The 19,047-nt window shown below is 43.0% G+C and overlaps 1 protein-coding gene and 1 pseudogene across 1 annotated transcript in view; both read left to right on the top strand.

Moving 5' to 3' along the window:
• Positions 1–19,047, top strand: part of ANKH (ANKH inorganic pyrophosphate transport regulator) — a 97,219-nt gene that overhangs the window by 32,927 nt on the left and 45,245 nt on the right. The window contains exon 2 of the mRNA XM_014543552.1: positions 16,549–16,765. Within this exon, the coding sequence (XP_014399038.1) occupies positions 16,549–16,765 (217 nt within the window). The remainder of the gene's footprint in view (positions 1–16,548; positions 16,766–19,047) is intronic.
• Positions 9,248–10,204, top strand: LOC102259417 (annotated as a pseudogene).

Genomic DNA, 19,047 nt, shown 5'->3' with positions numbered 1-19,047 from the left:
CTGTCGGACCGTCTTACTCCCTGTCCCCCAGTGCTGTCATTGTCCTGGTTCTGGCCCCTGGCCCTTTCCTGTTCATTCTGCCTCTTCGTCCCTGTGCGTCTCAGACCACTTAGTCTGCTGTCCCTTTGTGGGAACTGCGCTGCTGGATGTCCCGTGGCCCCCTGGCCCTGATGCCCTGCAGTCCTTACCAGCTGCCAGGTCCACACGGGCACAGCCTCTCAGGGCAAAGCCCACCAAAGGCGAGGGGCACTTAGCGGTAGGGGACAGCGGGGTCCTGTGAGCTGTCCTTGCACACAGGGTGGGATCAGTGTGTGGCTGACTGAGTGACAAAGTATAGTTAGTCTACAGCAACTCACCATATCCTTGTTGCCATTTTTCATGTCCAGGATCCTCAGATGTCAGGGTCAATGCTGACAGAGACTGAGGCCGCTTGGCACTGGCCAAATGTCTTTCCCTGTGGATTATATTCCCCTTTAAACTTAGGCAGGAAGTTCACCTCTTCAATTTTAGGCTGCGTTGTAATGAAGTATTGTTTTATTTTCATTTTACATGACTTGGAGAATGGGTGGTCCAAGGTGTTGTTTCCAGCTCGTGTCACCGGTACCCAGCTACAGGCAGTGACACCCCTGCTGCGCCTCAGCTAGACAACTAATGTTGATTGACAATCTAGAGACAGGCCCCACCCTCAGGGAGACTGACTCAGGAGTGGGGTGTTCCAGGCAGATGAAAAACAGACCTTATTTCTTACATCAAAATAAATGTTGGCTCCCAACTTTCTTTCCCGCCACCAATGCCTTAGGTCCTGGATGCCACACCTGTTCCCTGGGATTCTATGGCAAGAGGTGGTTTTCTAACTCTACTTTCTTGACATTTTAGTCCATTACACACGTTCCTACCATAAACTCTACCCTCACAAGCTCTGGGTCTTTCCTATTGCCTATCACATCCGATCTAAATTCCCGTGCCTGGGATAAGGAAATAGAGGAGGGTTAGGTAGTCAGGGAGGGGACTATGGGAGGGAAAGTAGACTGGGAAAGACTAGACCCAGTTAGGTGAGAGTTGCTAGGGCAACCCAACTGGGAATAACCAATAGACTGAGAGTTTCCTCTTCGAAAGAACCAATCAGAAGCCAGCAGGGCATATATCTTACCCCGAGACAGCTTCCAGGGCAACCCACTTGGGTCCCCTCCAAGCTAGAAGGAGTCTGCTATCTCAATAAACTTGGCTTTTGCTTACCTCTTTGTCCACGAACTTATTCTTTGATTTTGCAAGACAAGGAGAACTTGGTCCCGAACACCGCATTTTGGCATCAGGATCACGTGACCCAATCTGACCCTCCACACTCAGCTCTCCTTTGAGCAGTTTCTCCATGATCCCAGCTGCCGGGGTAGATTTCTAACTTAATGAGGTGTCACTGAAAGCTGCTTTTGAACGTGTACATGGCACACATTGCACACATTTCCTTCTAAAGCTGTCAGATTAATGAGAACACGTATTACGTCATGAGAAGGTTGCTTGATTTTGCTTAGCTATGGCTGCTTTTGACTGAGGCGGAATCTTTGAAGCCAGGGAACCATGCTTATAAAAAGAAAATGAGGGCAGACGGGGCTATTAAAGCTGGAGGAGCCTGGCTGGGCAGCCCTGGCACATGGTGTAGGAGGTGCTTTAGGAAACACTTCGTTGATCTGTGTCTTTGGAAATCAGAAAGTAGCTACCACCGTTATCTATTTCCTTGCTGCCCCTCTCCTTCCTACTGATGAGAGGCAAGAACTCTCAGGCAGTTTGGGTCTGCATGGTCACTTCTGGAAAACTGAGCTCGTCCCACACCCAGAGTTAGGGTCCTTCCCAGTCCCCACCGGACCACACTAAGGGGCCAAGTGGGAGTGACCCCATGCATCCAGGAAATCATTTTTGCCTTGAATCACTCCACTGGCTGTGGCTATTTTAAAAAGCAAGAAGATATTTAGACCTGCCACAGGTCTTTAGGGCTAATTTTTTTAAATTAAATTTATTGGGGTGACATTGGTTAATAAGATCATATAAGCTTTAAGTACATTTCTATGATACCTGATCTGTATATGGCATTGTGTGCCCATCACCCAAAGTCAAATCATCTTCTGTCACCATATATTTGTCCCCCTTTACCCTCCATGCCCTTCCCTCTGGTAACCACCATATTGTTGTCTATATCTATGAGTTTCTTAAATTTTAGTCTGCCCTGAACCAGACTGCATCCTGAGACCCCATGGGGGCTTGGGCATCTCTGATGTGTCAGGGCCTGTGCTCTAGGTCAGGGACTCACACCCAAACATTGTATCTCTGATCTTCTAATTGGAGGAGGGAGAGGGGGTTGATGACATGCCTCCTTTGGTACTAAGCACTGTCACACACATAATCAGGAGACCGATTTGGGTGAGCATTCCTATTCTGCTATTCTGAATCCCAGAGAGATAAAGTCATGTGCCCAAGATCACACAGCTAGTCTGGGAGGAAGCTCAGATCTAAGTAGATGGCCCACATGCTTTTCAGAGTCCCCTGCTGGATTTAGAGGCCAGAGTACCAATTCTGCTACTAATAGCTCCGTTTTTCTCTATGAGCCTCTGTCTCCCCATCTTCCACAAGAGCTGAGACCCCCATAACATGCTGGGTTTTCAGAGGATCAAATGAAAAGTGATAACTCAAGAGAAAATGTTTAGCGCAGACCCCTATACCTGCTTAAGAGGTTGCTTGGCAACAGCCGGAGCTTCCTACAACTCTACTCATCTATACAGGGAGGAACATGAAAATAATTTGAGATTTCTAGTTAGCAGTTCCTCTAAAATATATTTTACAAAAGGAAAGAAGTAAAAATGAAGCAGTAAAAAAGAGAGTTTGAGTCTCCTTCCGGAATATTTTTAAAGCTCTATTCCTTTTCAAAATTTGCAGCCAATGTCAACAAATACTTAGTTTGTCTAATCTTCCAGTGGTTTGCATAGAAGGTGGAATGAGATTTTTTCAAAGTTGGGACTTCCTGTTTTTCCCTGGTCGGTGTTTTTCTCTTTGACTTCTTCAATTTTTGCATCAGCCCAGAAAACATGTACTAGTAGTACAGACATATGGGATGAGTTTTAAATGCATAAGTGTTTGAGAGAGTTAGAAATTACATGATGTAATAGTTTATGTCATATTTTCTCTATTTAGCATACTTTCATCTTTACATAGAAATAATTACAGAGAAGTAGCTTTTGTTTTGTGGAAAGGGTCTTTTAGAAAGACCAAGGGGAAAATCTGAATGCATTTTCATTTGTGAGGAAACATCATATTCTGTGTTGGGCAATTAACAGGCATTATAAAGCTTATTTTAAAAACAGATTAAATTTTACTGTCAGAGTTATGAATTTTATATAATGAGGAAATCTATTTACTAATCAAAGTCCAGAATTACCATTATTTTTGTCCTTACAGTGCAATTTTAAAAATCTGCACTTTGTCATTTAGAAACTTAACAAATAACCTTGGAAAATTCCCTTTTACTTCCAGTAAAATAGGAAGAAAGGTTTATTTTGTTTTTTTTCTTTTGTGTTAAGGAGAGTTTACCAAGCCAAGACACTGAACACTTCAAAGAATTTCTAGAAAAGGGTCTTCTGAATCACTGCCCCTTTGAAAAAACAACATAAGTTTAGGGCAATTGAACTAGACTAGGGTAATTGAAATGTGTTATAGGAATATTCAATTGCTTTTTTAAAAAACCACATTTAACCCATAAGGAAGCTCAAGATTATGAGACGTGGTACGAGAATCCTAACATTGAGGTTGGAATGATTCTTAAATTCTTATATAAATGCTATTATAGGTAATGTCAGATGAGTTTAAATGTGGTTATACTAAAAGAGTTCAAGCTAATTTTTTTTTCTTTTGCACAGATATTTAGGTCACATTCCATATATTTTTGTTCAGCAGTTCCCTTTTTGACCCATTTGATCAATTAGAATTACTATCTTGTCTATATGATTTGTTTTTTTAATTTTTTAAATAATTCTTTGTTGTTGAAAGTATTACATATGTCCCCTTTTCCCCCCATTGGCCCCTTCCAGCCTGCTGTCTATATGATTTGAATAGCTGTAGTGTTGTGTTTATATTTTAGCACACTTGTTTCTGTGATAGCCCTTCTATGTGTATCTCTCTCAGCCTTTATACTGTCTTCCCCACCCACCATGTTTTCCATCTTCAGATCTTCAAATCTGTCCTTCTTGTCATACAAAACTGCCCTGGTCCTTACCACAGTTAACCAGTGAGTAACAATTCATACAAGCCCCTAGTTCTAAGATTTGTGAGGGATATAAAGAAAGATTCAAATATATGTAGAGAATATGTCCTGTTGGCCTGGCACTGTGCTCTTCATTGACTAATGTGTGTGACCTGGTGGTCATTAAAGGTTAGCATGTGTTTGACCACCATATTGTTTTCATTGGTCAATAAAGAGCATGGTGCCATGCCAGTAGCCATACTTACTTAATGTATTTGAATGAATGAAATAGTTCTATAAGTAAATAAGTGATGACCTGTGACAGGAGCTGTCCTGTGGCTGAGACTGGTTAGGGAAGGGTTCCTGGGGTGGGGGGAGGCGGGGGGAGACTTGACCTTGATCTCAGAGGATGTGCGGAAGGGACAAGGAAGATGCTAGCATTTCAGCTGGTATTAAGAGGTAGCTCAGTGAGGGAATTCAAGGGGGGCATTGACAGCCTCCAGGAAGCTTTCTCTGACCCTGCAGACCGCAGACCGGCAGGGTAGGTGCCTTTATGCTCTAGTCAGGCTGCGTTAGAATATTTGTTTTACCTATTTGTAAATAAATCATGATTTAGGTGCTAAAGTCCAAAAAGGTGGAAGTAGGTCACCTTAAGTAAGCAGCAGCAGGACAGAGTGTCAAAAGAGAGAGGATTCCTCTTCTCTCCCACCCCTAGGTCGATGTTTTACAACTGCCTTTTGGCCAGCACACAACTTCTAGTATTCAGCCTTGTTTTTAAAACCGTTGGAAACCATGGCGTATTTCAAATGAGACAAACAGAGGGAATTCTTCTAAGAGGTCTCATCCCAGGTATTATGAAAAGTGTGCCAATAACATAGCAACGTTCGCTTTGTGGGGTGGTTACTTGGCTTTGCACCCCAGGAATTTGGCGTTTCATTTATTTTGATGATTCACTTTGATTCTAATTGATCAAAATATGTGTAAATGAGTGCATTAATGAAGTTACCTTTTTTTTTTTTTTTACTTTAAACTATCAGAGCCTTTGGTTGTAGCTCTACTGGTTTGATAGACACCTTTCCCAGGCACTCACAGGGACCTCCCTGGCGGCTTCTGCCAGGCAAACACCGAAGACAGCTTTGTCACATTAAATATTGTCTGCCTGAGTTTTGTTGGGATTCCTTTCCAGGTATGTGTGTGTATATGCCTGTGCATGTGTGCATGTGTGTGCATGTGTACGCAGGTCACTGGTATAGAACATCCATGGAGTAGATGGACTGACCTGTTTGATGCCCAGTTTTTACTCTCTTGCACCCACCGCCTAAAGGCAATCAGTTCAAAAGCCTCAGTCCCTTAGAAACCTTTCACAAGGCTCATGTGTGCCAGTCATATAAATACCAGCAGCGAGTCATAACCAAACCCCAAGCAAAAATATATGAATTCTGCAGCTGAGAAGCCAATAAATTTTTTGGACAAGTTGTAGGTACTGGGGTGACGCATTATCCCATCTATGAAAGAAGCCCATAAACAACTTTGTCCACTGTCAAGAGCCTCTCTGAGCATCGGGCCACACTGGTGCTGGTGGAGCAGGTGCCTGAGTTCAGGGAGGCGCCTGCGGGGCTGTGGTCGCAGGCGTGTACTCGTCCCCACGCTGTGCGGTGCCGATGGCAGAGCATAAGTGACCTGACAACTCAAATGTATGATGACTTCAGTCTCACTCCATTTGTCTTCCACATTTGCAGGAGCAGTACTTGCTACACATTACTGTTGAAAAAATAATCTTCACTTCAGGACCTTTGACAATTTTGATAATTTTGGCTTTATCCAAAAGTTGTCTTCGATCTAATCACCTAATCCTCTCTGCTTACAGAAGCAATTGGCACTCTCTGTAATATCTGAAGCGAAGTGGAAGGAGGGCTTGGTTTCAGTGTAATAGAGTGATGGTTATGATCAAAAGACCTGAGGTCAGCTGTCTGGATTCTTCTTCAGCTCCCTGTCACCCTGGCAAAGTGACTTGGCCTCTCCCTGCACCAGTTTCCCCACCAGCAAGCTGGGAAATAGCGGTACCAGCCTCACAGAGTTGGCGGGTGAAGTAAAGATCTGAGAGCAGCAATTGTCACAGCGCGAGCCCTCGGCAAATGTTAGTGGCTAAGATATTCTCATCACCATCGTTATTGTGCTTACTGGGTTTCATGAGATCCAAATGCAAGTAGGCATCCCCTTTTCCTTCTCTTTGTATAAATGAATTATAAATGTCAATAGGAGGCAATAGACACTTCCAAATGTTACGGTTGGAAAAATAGAATGGTGCTTTTGAGATGCTCAGAGACCCACAGCTAACTTTAAGGTGCTGGAGTAATCAGTATGTAGGCAGGGAGAAAGTTGGGGCAGCGGGGGGGACACAAAAAACTCCCCGGATCTCAGGGTCTATTCCAGACTACTTTTTATGAAGTTGTGTTGTTATTTTTTAATATAAAAGCATTGAAAACTCAGTTCTGAAGTAGAATGGATGTAATCTTGAGATATTAACCAATAAATATTATCATTTGGGGATGATATAACTTTATAAGTGTAAAAAAGTATGGGCATTTCTGTAATAAAGATGCGCTCTCAAGGTGAGGAATAAGTAAAGATTCTCAAGTGGCACAGGAAACTTTGGGGATTTTTTAAGCACAGCAGGATGTTCATAGTATTATCTCTTCCCTATGAAGCCTCCCACCATCTTGAATTAAAGTTAAATTTAGGTGAATATGCTTTGTTTTTAAATGAAAACTCCAGAGGATTTGAGGAGGGTCCTATGACACCACAATATATTGAATGAACTAACATATTTCCAGATGATGAGGTCAAAAGCAAAATGCTTTTATTTCCCCTGAAGTGCAGAGGAAACCCACAGGAGAAACCCGAGTTAGCCAGACTTCGTACCTGTTTAGTAGTGTATCTATTCTGTATAGAAAACTCCTCTCCAGGTGCGGGAAGTAACACAAGTGTCGTATTTTGGACTTGCCCTGAGTGGCCTCCGGGTTTTCGGGAAGCACTAAATATGGACACTGCCCCACGGAGCCATGCCTTGGACACCGAGGAGGCCAGGTTTCATTTGACTGCTACTCCCTTTAAACCACAACCTCGTGTGTGGGTGTCAAGTTCTTGGCTGGCGCGCCAGCCAAACAGAGTGAGGGTGTCTCGTTTAGGGCACTATAGATCCTTGAGAAAATAAAGCATGGCTTGGAAAACTACCGGGAAGACAAATGATCTAATTTAACCCAAACCACTTTTTAAAATACAGACCAACAGAACAATAACAGTGGAAAATTACAGCACCCGGGCTCCTGGGGACTATTGAAGTCCAGGATGGTGATGATCCACGTCCTTGGGAGAAGCGGTTCCCACAGGTCGCGTTGCCTGCGCGTGGGCTTCTGAATTTCCACATTTCCACAAATGTGCATTTTCTGAGGATCTTGGGTTTGAAAAAGATTTTAAAACCATTTCATCTGTGGCAATAGTGAGTTTGCTTTATGTTGAAGCTGTAGACAGGAGTAGTCTTTTATCAAAGAGATTAGATGGCAGTCTATAGCAAGACAGAGTTCTTACCCGGCCCTGTGTCCCATTGGTTTTTCTAATCCAGGATGAGGCCAGCGAAGGAAGTATTCATCTTACTCAAAGTAAAAAAAAAAATGGGACGTTTAGCATCTCATATAATAGTCTCCTGCTATTTTAAGGAACAATACCAGTTTCCAACTCAGCACCTTTATGTGGAAGAAATTGAAATGCCATTTCTATATGAGCCACATGATCAATTTCTTTTGACCACGTGGCCATGAATATCAGTTACAAGATCAGGGTCCAACAGCCTTTGGCCCTCCCTGAATCGTGTAGCCATCTCTCTCGGTGCCTGGTTGCCCTCCCAAGCACCCCCCTTTCAGAATGTGGAGGTCATGCCCTGGTTGTCTGGGGCACACTGAGCTCTCAGCAGGGTTCTCTCCGCTTCTCCAGGATCTGGGCAGGAGGTCCTCTTATCCTCTGAATCTGAACTTCTTATTTGCTTCTGACAGCAGCTGACTTCTGTTACAGGATTTGACTCCATAGGAACAGTTTGTCCCGTATCCCAGTTGACATCCAAAGGACATGAAGAAAAAAAAGAGAGAGAGAGAGAAAGAGAGAGTCAGAAATAATCTTTGCTTAAGCTTTATACCTAAGAGGCTAATCATGTGACCCAATATTGAATTCTATTTATGTCTGTGTGTCTACAGTTCAGCAGCCAACCTTTATCCAGTAGGCACCCGGTGCCAGTATGGCAGAGGAGAAATGCCAGTGAAAGTCCTTGCCTGCCTCTTGAGATAACATCAGGACTCCAAGAAGGTCTATGGTGCTACCACCATCCCTTTGCATATTTTAAATACATAGATTCTACCAAACATAAGTTTATTTACCCAGAAAACCAAACCTGCAGCTGGAGATTTTATTGACCAGATATAAGATACCAGATTTGCTACCAGATCTAGGCTGTGTGTTATAGCTAACACATTCATTTTTTCACATCCGGATTTTCGACTATGCTCAGCACTGTGCTAAGTAGATGTAGGAAAACTGGTGACAAATAAGCCAGTTCCTGCTTCAAGGAGTCTAGTGAGATGGGGGTCAAGTACACAGGCAACCACAGCTCACCTGGCAAGTGCAGTGACAGGGCCCAGGGTCCGTGTAGGTTGCAGAGCACAGAGGAAGGGCTAGGCCTAGGAGAGAGCTTCCCAGAAGATGCGATTCCTAAACTGATGATGAGTTTACCAGGTGAATGGGGTGGGAACAGGGGTAAAGGTGGTTCTGTGTAGAGAAAAGAGCTTAAGCATAAGCCTTTAGACGAGAGAGGATGGTATGTACTAGTATATCCAGAAAACTGCAAACAGCACTCATAAAACACACAGCACTCCTGGCAAGGCGACTGTGGGGGCAACACTTCCCAATTTGCTCTGGGCAACATGCGGCTAAAGGGCCTTAGCTGGCTCTGTGGGTCTGGCTTAAGGTTCCATGGTACCCCGGAGGGTAGGATGGCTGTGGAAGAAGATAATGAGGTAGAATGGGTGGTGGAGAGTATCACCAGGTTCCTGCAAGGCCCGGACTGGTCCATCCCCATCTTGGATGTCATGAAGCAGAAAATGTGAAGTTTTTGGTGATGAAGAAGAAGGCAAATTGACCTGTGCTGAGATACATCAGGAATGAAAAGCTGTTAAAAAGTTATCTCAAAGAAGTTGAAACTAATGAAGATCAATTTCCAGAAGTGTGCACTTCTCCTCTTGCAAAGACCTGCACGTCACAGACCACTTTGCGACCTGTGTTGGCCACAGAAGATTTTACTCTCTTTAAAGCAATGATGGTCCAGAAAAACATGGAAGTGCAGCTGAAAGTCGTTCGAATAATTCAAGGGAGAAATGGTGTGTTCCCTGACTGCTTAGCAGATGGTTCTGTGTGGTCAGTGATCTTCAACAGGAAGCGATAAACATCCTGAGGGAAGTTCTTCAAAAATCAAAGGAGGAATAAGCCCAAGAGGAAGAAAGGAAAAGAAAAAAAGAAGTTGTCAGAGGCTAAAACAGAAGAGCCCCATGCATACTAATGAAACTGCAAAACTGAATAATTCCCAAGGGATGGTAAACATGCACACCCACCCTCAGAAGTGAAAGTGCATTTTGCTAATCAGTCAGTGCAACCCTTGACTGGAAATATTGCCTGAAACTTCCTCTCTCCCACAAAAAGGCCTGGAGAGGTGGATCTGAGACCTGGCGCCGACAGAAAGTAATTGAAGTTGTGGGAGGGGGTGGGATCACTGAGCGAGAATGGAGAATGAAAAGAGGAAAGGGCCCAGACAGATCCCTGGGAATACCAACACTTATGAGATGAAAAAAGAGAAAGCCTCAAGGGGAAAGAGCTGAAGCAGAAGAGGTGGGAGAGAAACGTAGAAACCTCAATGTCATTATAGCCAAGGGGGAAAGGGGTTTCCAAGCGACCATGGCCAACTGGGTTAGATCTACTGAGAGGTGAGACAGTTGAGGACAGAAAAGTGCCCAGTTGGTTTAGCAGGAAGAGCATGCGTGGAGGAGAGGAAGGCAGAAGCCAGAACTCAGTATGTATTTAACAAATTATTACTTATTGACCCTGTAATGTGGTGAGACCATGTTATAGCTGTAGTTCTGGGGGTACAGACCAGGTTCCTGCAGTTTGGGAGCTGCTATTTGGACAGGCTGAGGGGTAAATGAAAAAAAAAAGTGCAAATGATGAGAAGTTACCTATGAAAGGGAGGTGAGAAGGAGGGTGGTAACTAGAAATAGAGAAGAGTCAGGAGCAGGTTTATTTTTAAAATGGAAGAGACTTATGTTTGTACAAGTAAATGTTGGGAAAGAGCCAGGTAAATAGCAAAAATCAGACAAACAGGAGAGGAAAATGGTGGCTTGTGACAAGGCTCCTGGCAAGGTTGGAGGGACACAGATGTAAAGACCCAGGTAGATAGCCCTGTACTCGCCCTGGTCAGACTGACTTTTCCGTTGGATCAGGAGAGAGGTGAGAAAGGGTTGGGTGCAGATGTGTTTTGTTGAGGTTTGTTTTAAGGGGAGAAGCAACAATATATTTTCTTTCTACATAGTGGACTTCATATTCCAGATGAAATAAGAGGTGAGTTTACCTGCTGAGAATGGAAAAAATGGAAGCATAACAGAGCAGCCCAGTTGAGGATGGAAACAATAAGTGTGTTGTGGTCACAGTCTGTGTTGTTGTATGTTTGATTCTAGCCACTTTCAAAATCCAAGTAGAAGTCTATAAATATAGATAAGAATGGAATAGGTAAATGATTCGATGACTCCAAGGTCAGAGAATTCAGATAATAAGTTGTGGGTGTTATTGACATGGGTGTGATTAAAGGAATGATCATAAAATGTAGGCTAGAGTAGTAAGGAAGGACAGAGAGGAGCCAAGATAGAGAAGGTAGGGGAGTCAAGAGAGTGAAAGTGAGAAGAGTAGTGAGGATTAGAATAGAGAGAGTAGGAGAAACAGAGGGAGAGCCTCACAGATCTCCCAGACAGAAGATAAGCTGTGCTCCAGACCTGCTCTCAGGGAGGAGGTGTCATCCCCTGGACCGGTTCCCCAGGGAGCACAGCATTCCTCCCAGCTAGCAAGGGATGCTTGCTGTTAACAATGGCATGAGGTGATGGGAGGTGAGTTGGCAACCCTTGGTCTGAAGACTCTCCATCTGCAGTACAGAGATGTTTCTGGTTTCCAGAGCCCAAGTTTGAAATGTCAGAATCTCCCTTAGGGTTTAACGATCTAAGACCGCTCATACCAGGGAGATTACATGTGGGATTTTTTAGCCATTTCCCCGGAGTTGTGTGATGTTGCATGTTTTTTTGTTTTGTTTTTTACTTTTTAATATTCTGTCATTTGCTAACTTTCTGGGTTGGGGGTGGGGGGGGGGTGGGGAGGAATCATACAATAGAACACCATGAACTTGGCAAACACTGTGAGATACTCAGGCATGTCGGACCCACTAAATGCCTGCTGGACCCTGGTATGTTTCTAAGTCAGATGTTCCACATTGCTGGGTGTGAGCAAGGCCCCATCCCATTCCATCAAGGACCAGGCCAGGCCGTGGCTGGAGGGCAGCTTCATATTTACCATAGTAGGAGTACTGTTAGATATGGCTCTCACCTAATATGTGTTCACTTTCGGAAGCTCCTGCGTGTTTAGAAACTTGCCTGTAGACAGCAGGTGAACCTACTTATGACTATCTGGGGACAGTATTCTGACTCAAGGCCTAATTCATTCTAAAGACATCTCAGACACTTGTTCAGCTGAATTTCAGAACTGTAGCTCTTCCTCTTTATCAGCCACAGCAACTGTTCTTTCTGGCTAGCTCATTAATGCCGAACTCCAGCATATTTCTAATACTGGTGTTACATGGAAGGTTTGCCACATCCTGACGGTGTTTAAATTTATTCCTAGAGTGCTATAGGGCTGAATCTTGGACTCCTTTCAATCTATATTCTGTCTGGATTATCTCATTTAACTCCTGCCTTTCAATACTGTATTATGTCTGTGGCCCAGACGTCCCCCTTGGACTCCAGACTCATGTAGCCAACTATCCTACTTGACTTTTCTGTTAGAATTCAATGGGCAGCTCAGACTCCACAGGGGCCCCCAAATGGAGCTCTTGCTTTTTCCTTCCAAATCTTCCCTTCCCCGGTCTCCTCATCTCAGTCAGTAGCTACACCATCTGACCAGTGACTCAAGCCAAAATATTCAAGTCATCTTTGGTTTCTCTTTCCTTCATGCCCACCCTGTAGTCCACCATCAGTTCCATTCTTTTTACGTCCAAAAGAACTCTCAAAGCACTCTGCTTCTCTTCATCTCCTCTATCCGCCCTAGTCCAAGCCAACGCCTTCTCTTTCCCAGGTGACCACAAAACTCTTGACTTCCTGCTTCTGCTCTTCCCTCTCCAGTCCACTCTTATCCCCACAGCCAGTGTGAGCCTCTGTCCGCCCTCTGCTCTGACCCTTTAATGGCTTCCCACTGCTCTTAGAACAAAACACACATTCTTCACCAGGACTTGGAATGACCTCGAGTGGCCTGTTTTTCCAAACTCACCCTATCCCCCTCTCTGTTCCTCTTTCTGTTCTAAACCCACCTGCAGGCCTGTGCCTTCCTCTAGCTTTTCACTCAACTGGTTCATTCTAGTTCTTCAGGACTCAGCTCAAATATCACGACTGTGGAGGGGTTTCCTTGTCTAGTCCATCTGAATAAGCTCCTCTTGGGAGTCCCCGGCTCATTAGCATATTTCATTTCTTCACCTGCCTCAGTAAACATTTATACTACTTGTGTCCACTTTACTACATTCTCTCAAATAGTGGTCATGTGACCCCCTATCATGTTGTAGGGATGTAGCATGGACCAGACAAAGTTTCCTATGCCATGGAGCTTGCTTTCAAATGCACAAGAGAGACAATAAGACAAATAACAAGTAAACAGACAATGTAATGTCAGGTGATGAACATGCTTTGAAGGAAAACAGGGTAAACAAAATGAGACAGACAGATGATGCAGACAGTAGGTGACTGAAGGCTATGTAAGAACTAATGACTGATAAGGAAACATCCCAAATAAGTGAGTAATGAGTGTTTTATTTAAGAAATGAACTATTTTGAGAAACTTAATTTTAAGCCATATCTCACAGCATAAGTTCCAGAAGGCTTAAAAAGCTAAGTGTGCAAATGAAACCATAAACTAGAACAAAATTACCTTACCTGTGGGTGGGTAAGAATGCAGAGTCCATAAGTATGGAAAGAAACTCCATGAAATGATTGATCGACTACATAATAAATATTTCTGTGTCAGAAGAAAATTATGAAGTTAAGAAAGTGAACAAATTTGAGGAAATGCTTGCTACAAATGGGAATAATAGAAAGGCTGATAATGTTAATATCCTCAATTCTAAAGCTTCTTTTTCCCCTTGCATTTTAATATTTCTTAAAATTGGGATATGTTTTCCAATCACTATGTACATTTAATGTGATCACTAAAAATGTCAAATCAATGGTTTATCTTACAAGTAATAACATCTTATAATAAAATATTTTTAAGTCCATAAAAATCAGTATGAACATTAAAGTTCCTGGTAGGAAATAGCACATTCATTTAACAAATATTTGAACTTTTGTGCTGTAGCAAAGAGGTGGGTGTAGAGTGGTAAACAAAATATGCAAAAATCCTTGCTTTTAGTGCCTTCTCCAGGCACTGCTTGGTGTGCCCTGTACACCGCTTGTATCCAGTCTAAGATCAGTTGGGCTGTTTCAGCAAGAATAAGGACCTTGACCAAGGCCACTCTGTAGTTTAGTGATAGGAGCAGGTCCAACTGGGTCTGTGTGGCTCTAAAGCCAGTGCTCTTTCCTCACATGACCAGAAATGGTGAGCTCAGTGGAGCTTTCACACTCAGTGTTGGGGACAGCGCTGTCACTCCTGTGCCCTTTTCCTTCTCACCTGCCTCAGCACTGGGCTTCGGGCTCAGTCAGTGAACTGTTGGTACAAGTAGAAAGCATTAAAAAAAAAAAAAGCATTGCAGTGGACACATACAAAGTCTAAATCGACATTATTTAGGTGCCCTCCGGTATGCTTTTAAAACTTGTACTAAGTCATATGTTCGTTTAAATTTGAACAAACATTTCAGCAATGAAAAAATAAACCAATGTACAGCTATAGATTTTGGGAAGGACAAGAAGGAAAAAGAACCAACCATAACCGTTCTCAGCAGCTGAGAGGAGTGTAATTAGAAGGTGTCCTGAGTTGAGTTGGGTTCTGTAGAAGCAGATCCCGTGTTGGGGAATTCTTGTCCAAGTGACTTACGGAGCAAGTGTTCTCAGGAGGAGAGGGGAGCAGTGGGCGATGGAGAAGAGTTAAGTAAGGATGTGGTCTCCTCTTTAGATTTGCTTCCACCTGGTCCCACAGGGAGCTCTGGAGCACCAAGTGTGCCAGAATGGTCCCTCACTGAGGCAATGGTCCCTCGCATGAGGCAGCCATTGGCCCATGCTGCCTGGGAGTCAAGTGTAGCTTAACCTACCCTAAGTGGCTGGGGGCAGCTATGAGCCATTAGTGGACAGATCACAATATCTGGGTATGGGTGCACTGCCCAGTACAGGGATCTGGGTGGGATGACAAAGGGTTAGAGATATAATGGGAAATAATTACCAGAAACTAGCTTTGTCAGAGAATGATACTGAATTACTATAACTTTTATACATTTTTTAAAAAAAAAATAGATTTTTATTGATTTCAGAGAGGAAGGGAGAGGGAGATAGAAATCAATAATGAGAGAGAATCATTTATTGGCTTCCTCCTGCACATCCCACACTGGGGATCAAGCCCACAACTGTGGCATGTGCCCTTGACCGGAATTGAACCCGGGACCCTTGAGTCCACAGGCCAACGCTCTATCCACTGAGCCAAACTGGCTAGGGCCTATCATACATTTTAATTCTAGATTTTTCTCAAATCATTTTGCACATTGATACTTTCTTATGAATTCATTTTTGCTAAGTGCTTTGCATAGAATGTCCAACTATATAATGGTGGATATATGTCATTACATGGTTGTTAAAACCCCTAGAATGTATAACACCAAGTTGAACCCCGATATGCACTGTGGTCTCTCAGTGATAACGATGCATCCATTGGAGGCCCATTGATTGTAATAAATGTCCCACTGTGGTAGGGGGTGTTGACATGGTGGTGGTGGTCGGGGGGGCTGTTTGTGCTGGGGCATCGGTTATATGGAAACAGTCAGTACTTTCCGCACATTTTACTGTGAATCTAAAACTGCTCTAAAACATAACATCTATTTTTAAAGTATAGAACTCTGCAGAAAGCTGACCCTTCTGCTCAGTCAGTTGTCTGTACATAAAGACCAAGACAATGTTCTGGCAACATTTAAAAAATAGAATTCTCTCCACTTGGACATCCATTCCCACCATCTCCAGTGTAATTGATTGTCTAGTTGATGGGAAAGTTAGTTTGGAAATGCCACCCTGACCAGGCCAAGCCCTTGGTGCCTCAGAGGGCCCTCAGGGAGGTTGGTTAATATAATCAGAATAGTCTATGATTGCATCTTGTTGAGCAGGCATTATTTAAAAACAGTATATTTGGTTTAATGGTTTTCTTTTCATATCTGTCTGCACAGAACTTAGGAATATATTTCAAGTTAAAGTACAGTAAGAATCGAGTGAATAGCATCCATTGATGGCATAATAAATTCCTTCGATACCTTTATTCACAGCACAGAACTCATTCTAGGCCGTGAAGGATACCTACCTAATGCACACACAATATTTCAGGTTATGCGTGTGTGTGTGTGTGCGCGCACGCACACACGCACACACACACACACACCTTCCTTTAAAGAAACAACAAATAATTATCCACTCCATTTAAAGTGGTTGACTCATTTCCAGAATGCCTATTGCTGTTATATAGATTCAGCCTACTAATAGCATTTAACGTGTGAAGCTTTTAACCAAAACTTCTTAGAATTATTTTCTGATATTAACATAAAATGCTCATTGGGTGTGTTTTATGACTTTAATGGGCAGGCATCTCCCCCGCAGGAAGCTACTTCAGACGGAAGCTAATATGGATGAAAATGAAAACTAATAACTTTTATGAAATTACAGTGAGATTTGCCCTATAAGCTGCTTAGTGTTTCCATGGAAACGTGATCTGTTGAGCTTTGTTTTAGAAGTGTCATTCCCGGGAGATGAGAAGGGCTTTCTAATGCTGTTTGTGGGTTGTCTTTCCCCTCGCAGGCCTTGAACCGGGGCATCGCGGCTGTCAAGGAGGATGCGGTGGAGATGCTGGCCAGCTACGGACTGGCCTATTCCCTGATGAAGTTCTTCACGGGTCCCATGAGTGACTTTAAAAATGTGGGCCTGGTGTTTGTGAACAGCAAGCGAGACAGAACCAAAGCCGTCCTGTGCATGGTGGTGGCCGGCGCCATCGCCGCGGTCTTTCACACCCTCATAGGTAAGGCTGTGGCCCAGCTTTGGTCATTTCTCATTCCTTTGCGTTTAGTTAAATGTATGTGTTGTAATAAGTGATTTCTTCGGTAATTACGGTAATTATTAAACCTTTCTCACAATGTATGTGTTGTAATAAGTGATTTCTTCGGTAATTATTAAATATTTCTCATGCAAATTTCAAGAGCCAGAGGGAATGGAGCTCGTGCTCCTAGCTCAAGAAAATGATGGGGTAAGGCCTGGTGGTTTGCCTTTTTAATGTAGCCTGGAATGTTGTGTGTTTTCTCTGGGAAAATATAGTTCCGTTTCTCTGATTCCCGCAGAGGGAGAGATTTCATTAACAAGTGATGCGGTCTAGGATCAGCATTCAGTAAGGCCCACAGGAGAGTGGGTGCTTTCGTTAGAGACGTGCATTATTGTACACTCACTTAATCTGAAGAATTCAAATAAAGTTATTTAAAATGAACACTTATCCGTAGCGAGAACAAATGACAGATTATATATTAAAATTAACTTCTTCCAAAGGGCTTCGTTTTTCTGTTTTATTCAAAGACAAAACTAAATACTTTCGGCACAACATTCTTCCCGTGAAACAACAAGGAAGCCGTATCACATATCTAGTCACTTGCCTACAGTTTCACCAGGACCTGGAAAAGCACTTACCTTTAGGGCCACAGCTCTGCATCTACTGCCTTCTCAGTGGTGATAAAACCCAGAGGCCGTAATTTCAGAACTTCGTGGCTTTTAAACAGCTTGGCTTACCTGGTGTAAAAATTGAATGGCACATGTATTGAACCCATTTGCCCAGAACCTGCGAACGACACTTCAGAAACCCCTTGTGAACCTTAAAACCAGCACTGGTTGAATAAAGGAGCCAGGAGATTAACCCAAGCCATTTACAGTGTACTCAGATAGCAGCTAATGCTTACTCACATAACTGCGAATCTGAAAGGAAATGGGGTAAGGCCTTGCCTTTTTAAAGTAGCAGAGAATTTTGAGCTAAGAGCAGTGAGGATGGGAAGACGCTACGCATGGGTCAAATGTTCGGCCAAATTGTTGATATTCACCATTTAATTTGGGCTCAGAGCTGCAGGGCATGGGTTGAGAGGAGGAGCCTATCACTCCCCAACATACGCCCTGAATACTAACTTGTGGACTAAGTTTTGAAGAAAACTTCTGCAGCTAGATTTGATCTGGGCCATTTTCAAAGATGACATATGTATTTGAGAAAACTCCATACATGACATATGTCTAAGCAGGTAAATTCGTTCCCTTATGCTGCTAGTCTTTTTATATGGATTTCTGAATGAACCTACCACTCGGTCTCAGTCACGGTTGAATAAGACTTTGGGGAGGAATAGCTTATTAGTAGCTGACAGTAAATATGGGAGAGAAAAGTTAAGTGTCCTGTGTCATTGAAACCATTGTGAGGAGCATGTGGTCATGGATAAAAATGGCAATGTCATTTTCAAGTTAAATGTAAGTTTTTCAATTTTAAAATAGAATAATAAAATCTTAAATTTGACCCAAAATGGTTCTATATACCAGATATATTTAGCAATCTTTTTTCCCCCACTTTTAATATTTTTATAATCTTAGCGCTTTTTCTTCCACCAAATAGATGCTTTCTCCAATTGCTGAGAAAGCACATGTCAGTTTCTTCTGAGCACTCAACACTCAGATTTTAATGATTTGCCCTCTTTCTAGTTTGTTGGCCTCATTTCACTTTTCTGCCTAAACCTTTAATCACTCTTGCCTTCTGCTGTCTGCTGCATCAAGCATCTTTGCTCCCCTTCCTTCCTCCTTCTTTTTTTTAGTAACCCCATTAGCTTTTCCATACCTGGGTCTTGTTCCTTTATTGTTTCTCACTAACTTGACCACAGGCTTCCGACGGCATGTTGCTCTGTCACCATCCCCAACCTTTTCCAAAACTATTTTTCTACCATCAATAAACACCCTCCCCATTCAGATTCTACTTTATGTGTCAACTACATGGACATTTAAACCCATGTTCACGTCTTAGTCATGCTGAAAACAGCTACTTACATTTCTCCTTTAATAATCACCTCTTGGATAGCTATGCTTGTGGCAGGGGAACAGTGACATAGATAAACCAAAAAGGCAAATATTCCCAATACATTGGACTCAAGAAGTCATTGTGGGCTCTCAGGCCATCTTCCTAACGATACTTAGACTGATATGGAAATGAATATCTACTCCATTCACGCACAGCTCCTGAGGGGCCTGCAGGAAGCATAAGAAGATATATATATATATATATATATATGT

This window comes from Myotis brandtii, unplaced genomic scaffold, assembly GCF_000412655.1.
Source record: "Myotis brandtii unplaced genomic scaffold, ASM41265v1 scaffold328, whole genome shotgun sequence".
Lineage (NCBI taxonomy): Eukaryota > Metazoa > Chordata > Mammalia > Chiroptera > Vespertilionidae > Myotis > Myotis brandtii.
Note: the sequence above shows the minus strand (reverse complement) of the source record. Positions and strands in the feature narration are given on the sequence as shown.